The 12,517-nt window shown below is 42.7% G+C and overlaps 2 protein-coding genes and 1 long non-coding RNA gene across 3 annotated transcripts; 1 reads left to right on the top strand and 2 right to left on the bottom strand.

The window, feature by feature from the left end:
• Positions 1 to 1,270: 1,270 nt before the first annotated feature.
• Positions 1,271 to 3,065, top strand: LOC133395134 (uncharacterized). Its single transcript, XM_061663830.1, has 3 exons — positions 1,271 to 1,677; positions 1,871 to 2,396; positions 2,618 to 3,065. The coding sequence occupies exons 1-3, from the start codon at positions 1,467 to 1,469 to the stop codon at positions 3,063 to 3,065; spliced, it is 1,185 nt and encodes a 394-aa protein (XP_061519814.1). The 5' UTR covers positions 1,271 to 1,466.
• A 2,613-nt stretch (positions 3,066 to 5,678) lies between these two features.
• On the bottom strand, positions 5,679 to 6,233 carry LOC133391817 (uncharacterized). The gene is made up of 3 exons (XR_009765283.1): positions 6,029 to 6,233; positions 5,858 to 5,939; positions 5,679 to 5,774 (listed from the first exon to the last, which is right to left on the bottom strand). It is a non-coding gene; the product is annotated as an uncharacterized LOC133391817 (long non-coding RNA).
• Positions 6,234 to 11,046: 4,813 nt separating this feature from the next.
• Positions 11,047 to 12,298, bottom strand: LOC133391352 (uncharacterized). Its single transcript, XM_061645047.1, has 2 exons — positions 11,437 to 12,298; positions 11,047 to 11,362 (listed from the first exon to the last, which is right to left on the bottom strand). The coding sequence occupies exons 1-2, from the start codon at positions 12,286 to 12,288 to the stop codon at positions 11,357 to 11,359; spliced, it is 858 nt and encodes a 285-aa protein (XP_061501031.1). The 5' UTR covers positions 12,289 to 12,298; the 3' UTR covers positions 11,047 to 11,356.
• Positions 12,299 to 12,517: the final 219 nt, after the last annotated feature.

The following is a 12,517-nucleotide window of genomic DNA, read 5'->3' as shown; positions in this document are numbered from 1 at the left end:
AGTTAATACCGCTTAGTTATCCAGTGCCAGTAAGTTTTTTTTCTTCTCACAAATAATTGCAAGTCAGTGTTGTAAGCTGTGTTAGAAACATCTTTTGGTGCACCGTCGATCAGTAAACAACCAATGTGAAGCTACAAGTACAAAAGCCTGGAGCGTGTGTAAGAACTTTTGCGGTAACGTTCTCACCATTTGAATTGCTGAAAGTGATCGCGTTTCAGCTGTACAAGTACAAGTGCTGTGAAGTTTGTAGGAACGATCCTTTAGCGCACCGGTGATTGCTGAATATTTGCGGTGACGTTCTGACCATTTCTAGGGTATAGAGTAATAGGTAAGGAAAAATTGATCGCTGTTTTAAAAGTATTAGTAAACTAGAAATACATTTGAATTGTGTGTTTTCCAGTTTCGCACTATGGCACTTCCAACCAGCGATGTATGGCTGCATTACGTTAAATCTGAAGGTGGAGGTAAATGTCGTTACTGCCAACAGGTAGTGTCGTACACTAAGGGCTCAACATCTAACTTGAAACGGCATCTCAGTCGTAAACATCCTACTGTTCCGTTGCATAGAAATAACCCACCATCGACAACTGATTCTGAATTAGATTCACCGTTGGAATGTACCTCAGCAGAAAGAAACGTGAGCAGCCCGCTGGCCAATTATTTCCCATCCAATAAGGCTATGAGCGCAGAATCGAAGAAAAAAAATGATAGTCTATTGCTTTTAATGATATGTAAAGAGTATCAACCGTTTTCTGTAGTAGAAAACGAATATTTTGCGCGTTTTGTTAAGGCTTTAAACCCTAAATACGTTATACCTACAAGAAAAAGTATTTCAAACGCTGCGTTACCAGCGCTTTATAACGATACGCTCAAAGTCGTGCAAACCAACTTACTCACAGCATCAACAATTTCTTTAAGCGTGATGCTGTGCCAGTGCAGTTTGAAGATGTTCCGCTTAGCGAAAGCGAGGAGGAAGGTACGACCGACGCAAGTAGCGGCGAGGATACAGACGTGGAGGATATCCAGGTCGAGGTGGAAATGCCAGACCATCCGTACGGAGATCTTTCGTGCGATGATGGCTTGAGGATGTGGGCCCTGCAAACTGGACAAACTCATCGGAGTTTGAACTTTTTGCTGGGCCATTTGCGACATCACTTCCCCCAGACCAAATTGCCACGAGATGCACGGACGTTGATGAACACGCCTGTGTCCGGAGCACCGGAGACAGCCCTTACACCAATCGCAGGTGGGCAGCTGTGGTACCAGGGTGTGGAAAAATGCCTGCTTTCATATTTTTGGTAAGCATGTTTTAAATCTCATTTAACTGACAGTGCTCCTGGTCATGTGCTCATATTTTTTTCTATTCCAGCGATTGTCAGCCAACCCAGGAGGGGTTCGAGTTGAACATTTTTGTGGATGGCCTACCCCTGCACAAGAGCAGTCGGACCCAATTTTGGCCAATTCTCATGCAGGCTCATAACGTTCCACATACTCCTGTAATGACGGTTGCTATATTCTGTGGCGAATCAAAACCGTTATTCGCCAAGGAGTTTTTGCAGCCGTTTGTGGACGAAATGAACAGACTGTATGTGGCAGGTCTGACAATTAAATCCCGCTCTTACTGGGTGGAAGCGCGTGCAATAATTGCAGATGCTCCGGCACGAGCATTTATTAAAGGTATGTTGATAAAATGCACTACATATAGTCAACGCTTTCATTACGACTAAACCGTTGTAACAAGAAATCTCTTGCAACGGGTTAGCGACTGGAGCGGCTAAAATACGTTATGCGTTTGTCCACTTAACCTTTACATTTATATGCGGTGAAACGAGTTATTTCTGATTTTTTGTGTATTTTTTCTTTCTTTCAGGTGTTAAATCGCATAATGCGTACAGCGCCTGCATGAAGTGCACAATCGTTGGTGAGTTGGAAGGACACCGGATGTACTTCCGGTATGGTGAACAATGCGCGCCTCGGAACCACAACGATTTTTGTGACGACAAATATCCAACACATGTCAACAACCCTACGCCCTTTACGAGTCTATTAGGTTGTGATATCGTTGACGATTTTGTGTCAGCCGAAGACATGCACTTAATATACAAGGGCGTAGAGGCAAAGTTGCTACATTGGTGGATAAATGGCTTCCCTGGTGTAACTTATTACTTGCCACGTCGCCAGCAACGTGAAGTGTCGGCGCACTTGCGTCTGTTAAAGCTGCCTTCAGATTACCAACGTAAACTGCGCGACCTGCGATACATCCATCTCTGGAAAGCTTCCGAGTACAGGATGTTTCTGTTGGTTGCCGGTTTCGTTGTTCTGAAGGATAGACTTATCGATGCAGCGTACCAACACTTCATGTTGTTGATGATGGCTGTGACGTTCATGACCACCACGTACCATCGCGCTTAATGGGAACTGGCTGATTCATATTTGCATAGGTTTGTGGCAGCCTATGGAGATCTGTACAGCCCGGTTCTCATGAATAGCAACGTGCATAACTTGCTGCACGTTTACAATGATGTTTGCAGGTTAGATGGGCTTAAAAACATATCAGCCTTCATTTTTGAGGCATTTTGCATGACCTCAAAAAGTTGGTGCATTCCGGGAGGCACAGCCTGGTACAAGCGGTCCATCGTTTGCTGGAACTGCAACATGTCATTGTTGCCAAGCGTCAGCAAAACAAACCGGTGGACGAACCATCGGTGCACACGGTTGGTGTCGACACCATAACGACCGTGCGGCAGGGCTTCGCGCTGCGAAAAAACTTTCGCGATCAATGGTTTATGACCAACTCGGGCGAGGTGGTCCGTTACGAAACGGCCACAAAAACAGGCAAGGACGTTACGGTGCAGGGGTACGCGTTTTTCAAACAGGTGCCTGCCTTTACGGAACCTTGCCTTTCAACGGAGACGAATATTTACTCTGCCAACATGGTAGATTTGAATAAGAGTGAACTGCTACACTACGCCAGCAGCACGCTGATGTGCAAGGTAGCTGCAGTGGAAACGGAAAAGGAAGGGGTGTTAATGTTTGTGCCGTTGACACACACTTACATTTGCTAAGAAATAAATGTAAAAAATATGCCTCTTCCCAAAACCCTGGTTAAGTGTTTCGGATCAGGAAGGTAAATAATGAAAAATTATCTTAGGTGCTGTGTGGCAGAATGCATTTTTTGTATTCATGAATTCCTAGTTATTTAATTCATTAATATAATATTAATTCAAATAAAAAACTAACTAACTAAACTAACTATGTACAACACGAAACTAAACTTAACTTGTCTACCTACGCTATAAAAAAAACTTCCACTAAACTAACTTAGATTATCATTATTATTTACATTGAGCATTTCTTCTTTGTTTGCATTCTTCGACTTTGCAGGATACCGCAACACGCGTTTAAAAAAATCTACCACGTATGCTGTGGTGATGGGCGCCTTCCAGGTCGCTGCGGCTTTGCGGAACAGCTCGCATACGTTCGGAAAATGTGCCATCGACACCTTCTCGTTTCGCTTAGACCACCGGCAACGCGAAATAAAGCCACTGTCGAAAACAAGATCCCGCACCTCCCTCAACCGTTTGGTGGGATCCGTTGCCATCACCTCGTTCTGCAACCATGCCAGGCAGTTCTTAGCATGTTGCTTGTCGGTCAACTTCTGCTCCATGCTTTTCAGCTCCTCCTCTGACCGTATGGGCTGCAGCGTGAAACCGTCCGTCGCCGGAAGCGCGTAACCGTCTGGATCGGCACATACTATTTTCTGTAATTTGTTTAGTGCCAGTTCGGTGGCAAGTGACCATCACTTCCTTTTTTAGGGCAACAAATTCCGCGGCGAATTCGTCGGAGTGGCGGTTAATTGTTGCTGACAGCTCAGTTATCACCTGCAGCACATCGGTCAGAGGAGGAGCAACGGCAGGAGCATCCGTTGCAACGACAACAGGAACTGTTGCAGGAACTTCGGCTTTGGCAGGGACGACGGTAGGGCGGCGCGGAATTTTGGTCTTGATAGTAGCGATGGTCTCGGGAAGCGAGGCTGGAATGGTGTTGTTGGCGGTGGTGTTGGCGGTGGTGTTCGCGGTGGTACGGACGATGGTGTTGGCGGTAGTGTTGGTGGTGGTACGGACGGTGGTGTTGGCAGTAGTGTTGGCGGTGGTACGGACGGTGGTGTTGGCGGTGGTACGGACGGTGGTGTTGGCAGTAGTGTTGGCGGTGGTACGGACGGTGGTGTTGGCGGTGGTACGGACGGTGGTGTTGGCGGTGGTGATGGCGGGGCGCTTACCCATAACCTTCCGCACGGTAATGGACGATGGTATGGCGGGGTGACGGGAGTCCTGGCCAATCAGAGCATAAGGCCGATATTCTGGTACTTTGGAGAACTTGGCCAGCTTGCCACCTGCCCGACCCATTTCCTCCACAGTCATTGACCGCTTCTGCTTTAATCTATATTGTTCCGATGTAAGTATCATACCATCCTGCTCCTTCCCTGTGGCAACGGTTTTTGCTGGACGAATAACGGTGTTGGAAATAATTTTTATGGTGCTCTTGGTGCCGGTGGTTCGAGTAGTAGAAGTGGTGGTGGTGGTGTTGGTGGTGGTGGCTGTGGTGGTGGTGCTGGTTGTGGTGCTGGTGGTGGTGGCTGTGAAGGAGGCTGTGGGGGTGGCTGTGGAGGTGGCGCTGGTACAGCTCTGCGGCAGCCAATAAGCCGCACTGTACCGAACAGTTCCACTGGAGTGCCCTTCCGGATTCATGGTTAGCTAGAGGAAGGAGTAAATTTTAAATTAGAATCTTACACATCCGTGTCCATCGCGGTGTACCGGTCATCGGAACGGGCATGGAACATGTTGACCGAAGCCAAGTCAATCCAGCGATCGAGTCAACCACGGCACGTAAGAATTCGAATAATAAATAAATAAACACTTACCAATGTATATATGTGTATGCGCTGATTAATCTGAAAGAAATTCCTTGAAAAATCAGCCCGTAAACTAGCCACTGCACACGCGCAAGTCTCGAACGGATATGAGACGGCACCAGCAATACAGCGACAATATCAATCTCGTAAGTCGAAATCTCACCTGAAATTTCACCAGGTTGTCTGTAAGCGCCTACCAAATCAACTTTTTGCACATCACGAGCAAGTGGGTACCGCATTGTTTTGTTTTGATGTTCTGACTGACAGGTCGATTTGACAAAATCAACCTGACAGACAAAGAGAGCGAAATTTACAGGCGAGGGGCATGTAGAAACAGGGGGAAGGGGTTCGGTCGAAGTTGTATTGTCCGCCATAGTCGAGCCGCACCCGACAGACAAAGAGAGCGAAATTTACAGGCGAGGGGCATGTAGAAACAGGGGGAAGGGGTTCGGTCGATTTTGTATTGGCCGCCATAGTCGAGCGGAAGCGATTTTTTTCCGAATTGAGAGTGAGCGCGCGCAGCGCTCTCTCGCATGCCTTCAAATTACACGGGGCGCTCTCGCGATACAAAACAGCTGATCAGCTGATACCCCCTCCCTCCCGTTTTTTTCCTCTCGCGCTGCGCTGGATGCGCGGATCAGCTGTTCTTGCTCTCTCGTGTTTCTTTCGGTTTGCGCTGCGCTGTTGCCGCACTTGCGCGCTGCGCTGTTGCCGCACTTTGCAATATTTCTTTTCCGTGGTGTGCGTGAAAGATCGCTGAACTACATTTGTGTGTGTATCATCGCTTACGCCGGTTTATTTCGACTGTCAATTCACATTTGTTTGCATTTCGGTACCGACAACATCGTAAAGTGCGTAGATCCTGAAAAAAATAGTTAAAAGTTTGTGTTAAAATATAAGCAAGTGATTTGTAAGTTAATATGTGAAATACAAAAGTGTGGTCACCTTTTATTATTTGTATTTGTCATTCGTAATTTCAGTCCGCATTCGTTGCAGTTTGTTTGTTTCGACGAGTTAAGCAATCGAGCTTGTGAAGAAAAAGGAACAATGTGAGTTATGTGACATGTAAAAACAACTATTATTAATAAGCATAAGATGAAGTGGATTTTAATTTACCTTTTCAAATTGCAGATGTCGACGCCGGCTAAACACGCGCGCCTTATGGCAACGGAGACTGAACAAGGTGCGCAAAGTGCAATCCATTTAATGTCGGCCTTGGATATCCTTGCCACGCAAGCAACGCTCAGGTCCCATGTGCCTAATACGGCTATGAATGATCTACCACCGTTGGAACAGGTTGCAGTGCTGCACGTGCAAGATGCGTCCGCGCCTAGTTCGAGTGTTGCTTCGTGTAGCAAAGATCAAATCTACATTCCATCGGCCGCGAAATTGACACATGGCCTCGGTAAAGCAATTCGACTGTTAAACACGTCGGAACATATTCCTACGCATGCTATTACCCGTCGTCCAGGAAAAAAGAACTACCGGGCCGATATTGAGGCAAATAGTGGTACGACGGAACAATATCCGACCTCGACTGGTGAAGCAGAGGGTGCAGTTACAACAGGGCCTACCACATCCTGCCTTTCTGGTCCTGGTTCCTGGATGATGCAATGTGTTGAACCGTTGATGTCTCCAGTATCATACACAGCAGTATCGTCAAACATAGAAGAATATTCTTTCGCAGAAAGTTTTCCTGACGCCACGATGATTTGTGTACAGCCGACCGCGTCGACAGTTTTAAATTGCAATCCACAACCATCCTCGTCCAAAGCACCTGAGCAAAGTTTACCGGATATTGCCACGCTGGCAGCTAGCCTTCCTCGTGGCACGATTTTAAGGTGTTTAAATCCGTCCACGTCGACAGCTTCAACATTAGCCGCATCTGTAGGGGATTCCTCGTTGCATCCAACGTCGAGCGGTTCTACAAGTGTGTTGTCAAATCCGTTGAAAAAAACTCCGTGTCCGGTGATGATATTATCGGATGAGATTTTGCCGCCGAATTCCGCATTGTTTTCAAACATAGAGTCCCGAGAAGCCATAGAAACAAATCAAGTTACTTCACATAACCACATGCACCAGATTTATGACAGTGATTCAGTAAACCAGACCTCCAAAGGACATACATGTTGCGAGGAGTGTCGTGTTGAAAAAAAAAAGAAAAAGCCCAAAGTGATCAAGCTTTCGTGATGATAACCGAAATTTTTAATATCGTAAAACCAATGCAAAAAATTCGACTAAATGCATTTTCTCTTCATTTAGAGAAAATAAGAAATTTGGAAATGTTGGAACAAATGGAAGAAAAATTACAATCAGACCCAACATATTTCTATGCAATAGTGCAACGCATTGATGCTGAAATTAATTCTCAATATGCCAGACATAGATTGCACTATGCAATAGACATACTTTTCGATAAAAAGTTTTTTGCGAAATTCAGCTGGTCTGGAAGGATTAATGTTGTTGCTAAGTTACAGTTTAGCAGATATGTAAATATTGTGCGTTTGTTTCAGGCTGTGGCAACAAACCATATTGGTGTCGAAGTAGAATTGGAATATGTTGAGAAAATAATTCAACTAAAACTCAAACATGCTAGTGAAAGAAGCGAATATGAGGAATCAAAATTAACAACACCTCATTACCGTCCTCGCGAATGAACTTTTTTTTTTTGATAAAACGAACTGTGATGTATATAGTATATTAGAATTACAATTAGTACAATAAGCTGCAATGAATGAAAAGAACTGTGATGTACATATTATAATAGAATTACAATTAGTATGATAAGGTGCAACAAATAAAACGAACTGTGATGTATATAGTATATTAGAATTCCAATAAGTACAATAAGCTGCAATGAATGAAAAGAACTGTGATGTACATATTATAATAGAATTACAATTACTATGATAAGGTGCAACAAATAAAACGAACTGCGATGTAAATAAAAACATATCTTTTGTAATCTTTCTTAATTTCGGAAGAATTAACTGAAGGCTGAAGAATTGCGTGTTTTCTGTTTTAGCGCTCAATCACGAATGACATCTCTATTTGACAGTATTGCCTGAGATACTTAAACCTAGGTGTGATCGCACAAACAAGATGTACATATAGAAAAGGTGTATGTGTAAGGATGTCAAGGTGTATGTGTGAGGTATATACAAATTCGAATTTCTAATTTCTACAGCTCGGCCATCCTGACGAGAAATTGACCTCAATTTTTCCTGCATATGTATAGCCCTACCCTTAATCTTAAGTGTAGCTTTATGAACATATTCCGATCAAGCTCCCCCCAGAGGCACTATCCATCTTCTCAACTTGTCCGACTCCAACACTCCATCATATGGTATTTGCGTCATTTGTATTCCATCGATATAACGTATAACATATCTGTCATTAGGTAAACGTTTGTGGATAACGTATGGACCTTTATATCTGGCAATGAGTTTTTTGTTTGAATTTGGTGTGTTATCTACATTTTTAATTACAACAAACTCTCCTTCATTGAATACGGGAGCAGGGCGATGGTGTTTAGCATGTTGTTTCTCATTATTTTGTTGTGATTTTAAAATATTGAATGATGCTTCTGCACGTATAGTTTCTAAATCTGAAAATGCTTTGTTTTTGTCTTCTAAATATTCGGTCAATATATCTACTGAAGGGCCTCGTTGGTTAACACCAAACAATAGCATAGAAGGGGAAAAACGAGTGGACGAATGAATGGTATTATTAAGAGCGTATTCTGTAGATAGCAAATGGGTCACCCAATCTACATGGTCGGTCTGATTTGATAATTTGCTCAATATGGGACGAATAATGCGATTGACCCTTTCCACTTGACCATTAGCTTGTGGTGATCCTGTGGCATTCAACACATGGCTAATTCCGCGAGAAGAAAGGAAATTGGAAAATGCGGCTGAAGTAAAGCATGTACCTCGATCGCTAATTATTCTTTTAGGTCGACTGTAGTAAGAGAAATATTGTTTTAGAGCATTGCACACCTCTTTTGTACTAGTGGAAGTTGTTGGATACAATTTAACGAATTTCGTAAATGCGTCTATTACTACCAATAAGTATTTTTTCTTTAAAGATGATGTAGGTAGCGGTCCAAAATGGTCAATGTGCAAGGTATCAAATGGGTAAGGTTCTTTTTGGATGCTATGAAGGTTCCGATTATTTACTCTAGATGGAGCAGAGTGAATAATGCACTTCAAGCAGTTATTTATAAAGTTTATTATCCGTGTTTTTCTGTTAGGAAACCAATAATTCTGATCTATTTGGTTGCAACATTTTTCGGCTCCCAAATGACTTATTTGTTCGTGTATTGATCGTATCAGATTATTAACCATTTCTGTTGGCACGTATAATTTTAGCCTATTAGAAGGTGATCGTTTGAATACAATACCGTCTTGTAATTGGTAACCTTCGACATCCGTCGTCTCTAACTCTTTTTTCAGAGTTTGGATTAGCGGATCCCTAGCCTGAGCTACACGTATTTGGAAGTCAATATCAACATCATCGAAGGCAGCCAAATGTTCCAGTCGGCTTAATGCGTCTACATGACTCATTGCTAGTCCAGGGCGATGTTGAATAATGTAATTATAATTCTCCAGGAACAGTGACCAACGTGCTATCTTTGCGGACGAATTTCTATTTTTAAGCGTTTCTACCAGAGAATTACAATCAGTCACTATCTTTATTGGAATGCCGTGTACATAGGTATGGAAACGTTTGAGCGCATATATAACGGCCAATGTTTCAAGCTCGTAGCTGTGCAATTTAGCTTCATCAGCCGAAGTGGTTTTGGAAAAATACGAAATAGGGTGATATCTACCATCATCCTGTTTTTGCAAAAGCACAGAACCAAAAGCTATCGAACTTGCGTCACAGTGAAGTTCAGTTTCGCGTTTAGGGTCGTATATGGCAAGCACCGGAGCTACTATCAATTTATCTCGGAGTGTTTCAAATGCTTTTTTACACTCATCATCAAAAATAAATGGAACATTGTTTTTCAAAAGATTAGTAAGTGGTTTTGCAATACTAGAGAAATGTGGAACAAACCTCCGGAAAAACGAAAAAAGACCTAAACATTGTTGTACCTGTTTTGTGTTCTGAGGAACAGGATAGTTTTTGATAATTTTTACATGATTATCGCTAGGACATATACCTGAATGATTGGCCTTGTATCCTAAGTAATCCAATTCATCGTAAGCAAACTTACATTTATCAAGCCGTAGCTCCAACCCATTATTTCGTAGAGTATGCAAAACTTCACTAACTATTTCAAGATGTTCTTTAAAGTCTTGAGAAGCTATGAGAATGTCGTCAATGTATACAACCAGCTTTTCATTCTCGATGAATTTCCGCAAAATTGTATTAATGAAACGCTGAAATTCAGCTAGCGCGTTTTTTAATCCGAAGGGCATACGCGTGTACTCGTACTGGCCGTCTGGAGTAACAAACGCTGTGAATTTAATTGAATCCTCGTCCATTGCCACTTGATGAAAACCACTCTTTAGGTCTAGTAACGTAAAGAATTTTTTATTGCCCAAGTGTTCTAGGCACGTCTCTATGAGTGGAAGCGGGTAGTTGTCGCGGATTGTTACTTTATTAAGAGGTCGGTAGTCGACACACTTACGAATTTCGCCATTTTTCTTCCTAACGAGTACCAGTGCGGAAGCATAAGGAGAGTTACTGGGTCTTATTATATTTTTCTCTAATAAATCCTTCACAATGACTTTTACTTTATTCCTTTCATCGAAAGAAAGTCGTCTAGGCTTTGTGAAAATAGGAGTATCATGAGTTAAGCTAATTCGCATTTTATGAGCAGATGGTATTATATGTTTATCCGGAAAATTAATGTAATTATTGGACACTATTGATCTTAAAGCAATGCCTTGTTCTTTAGAAAGATGTTCTCCAACATTTATAGTGCTAGCCTCATCGCTAATATTTATAGAACACATTTCAGAAAAAGTTGTGTCATATTGTTGTTTATGTTCAGATTTGTCTGATATCGAAATGAATTTTGAAGAAATATTGGGATCGGACAATTTCGAATATTTGCATACCTCTGGTAAGGGAGCCTGGATCGAACTACGTAAAAGACCCAACGTTTGGAGCTTGTGGTAAAAACCCGGTTTTTTTAAGTTCAGAATTTTATCTTTATTTAAATTCATCAGCATAAGTTTGCTGTAATGTTTACGGAATTGAGCGAGTGTGATGTTAAATTCTGATAACAAATCTCTCCCTACTATCATGGATAGGGACATGTAGCTTTTTGGTAAAATATAGAAATTGTGAATGAATGTTTGATTACGAAAACTAAGTTTTAGCTGTACTGTTCCAAGAGTTTGTAAATTCACATTTCCTATTCCTCGAAATCCACTTGGTTGGGGAGCGCTTAGTTTTGTAACCGGAACAATGGCTTCATTTATGAAGCTTTTAGAGCTACCGGAATCAAAAAGAGATGTTATAATTAACCCTGGGCTCCAAACATTGTTTCTCTTAAAAGCTACACTTACCTCCTGATAGGCCTCAAGTTGAACGAAGTTTCCATTTTCCCCAGAATCTAGATGCGCTGTTTCATTGTCGTTGCCCTGTACCGCAGCAACCGTTAGTTGACGTCTATCTGGGACAGGACAGTTGCGAATGACATGTGATGTGCTACCACATCGGAAACAGGAACCCGGAGCTCGGCGAGGTTGTGTGCATTGCGATGAATGATGTCCATGATTCGAGCAGTTATAACATCGAAGAGGTTCTGTCGTCGTTTGTCTTGGTGGAATCGGTCTCGGGGAAATGGTGTTGATGTGAGATGGGCTGCGGCGTTCTGGGTTTTTGCGCAACAGAAGATGGGATTCATATCGCTTAATGTTGTCAATCAGGTCGTAAATATCGCGGTAATCCTTGGTCACAAGGCTATCATAGAGAGGGTCACGAGAAAGTCCTCTGATGACATAAGTTATGATAGCCTCCTCACTCACGTGGCCTGACATTCCCAGCGCATTTACTCGGTATACATAGCTTGTGTACGACTCAGAAATTTTCTTGTAGACCGATGCTAATTGGCTATGAATAACGGCTTCGTTACAGCGATCAGGAAAAGCCTTTTTAATTGTGTCAGCGAATTCGTCGAATGTCTTCAAAGTGTTACGGAAGCCATTGTACCATTCGCTTGCTGCTCCAGTCAACCGACTGCCTGCATATAAAAGCATCGTGCGATCCTGCCATCCATATAATTCGCTATTGTAGCGAATCGTATTGATCCACTTATTGATACCGAGGCCGTCAGAAAATTCCGGTATCAAATGTTTCAACTCCTCGGGATGAACCAATCGACCATCCGTAAACGTCTGCCGCTGTTCCATTTCCATAATTTTTGCTCGTAGCTGGATTAACAATATCCTACATTTCGATCCTTTAACCCGACTCCATAAACCTGCAACCAACCGGACTTCAAACTGACAGAAGTGTGTGTCCGCGCTTTTCGTAGCGTCACGTTCTGTCTCTTTCTAACCTTTTTTTTTGTATTCTGCATTCGACTCATTAACCTAACTACGTGAAGTGTGAAATAAAAAGCTTGAACTAATATTCTAATTCTTT

The sequence above is a fragment of the Anopheles gambiae genome, chromosome 2, assembly GCF_943734735.2.
Source record: "Anopheles gambiae chromosome 2, idAnoGambNW_F1_1, whole genome shotgun sequence".
NCBI lineage: Eukaryota > Metazoa > Arthropoda > Insecta > Diptera > Culicidae > Anopheles > Anopheles gambiae.
The sequence above is the reverse complement of the archived record's forward strand: the minus strand, read 5'-3'. Positions and strand labels throughout refer to the sequence as shown.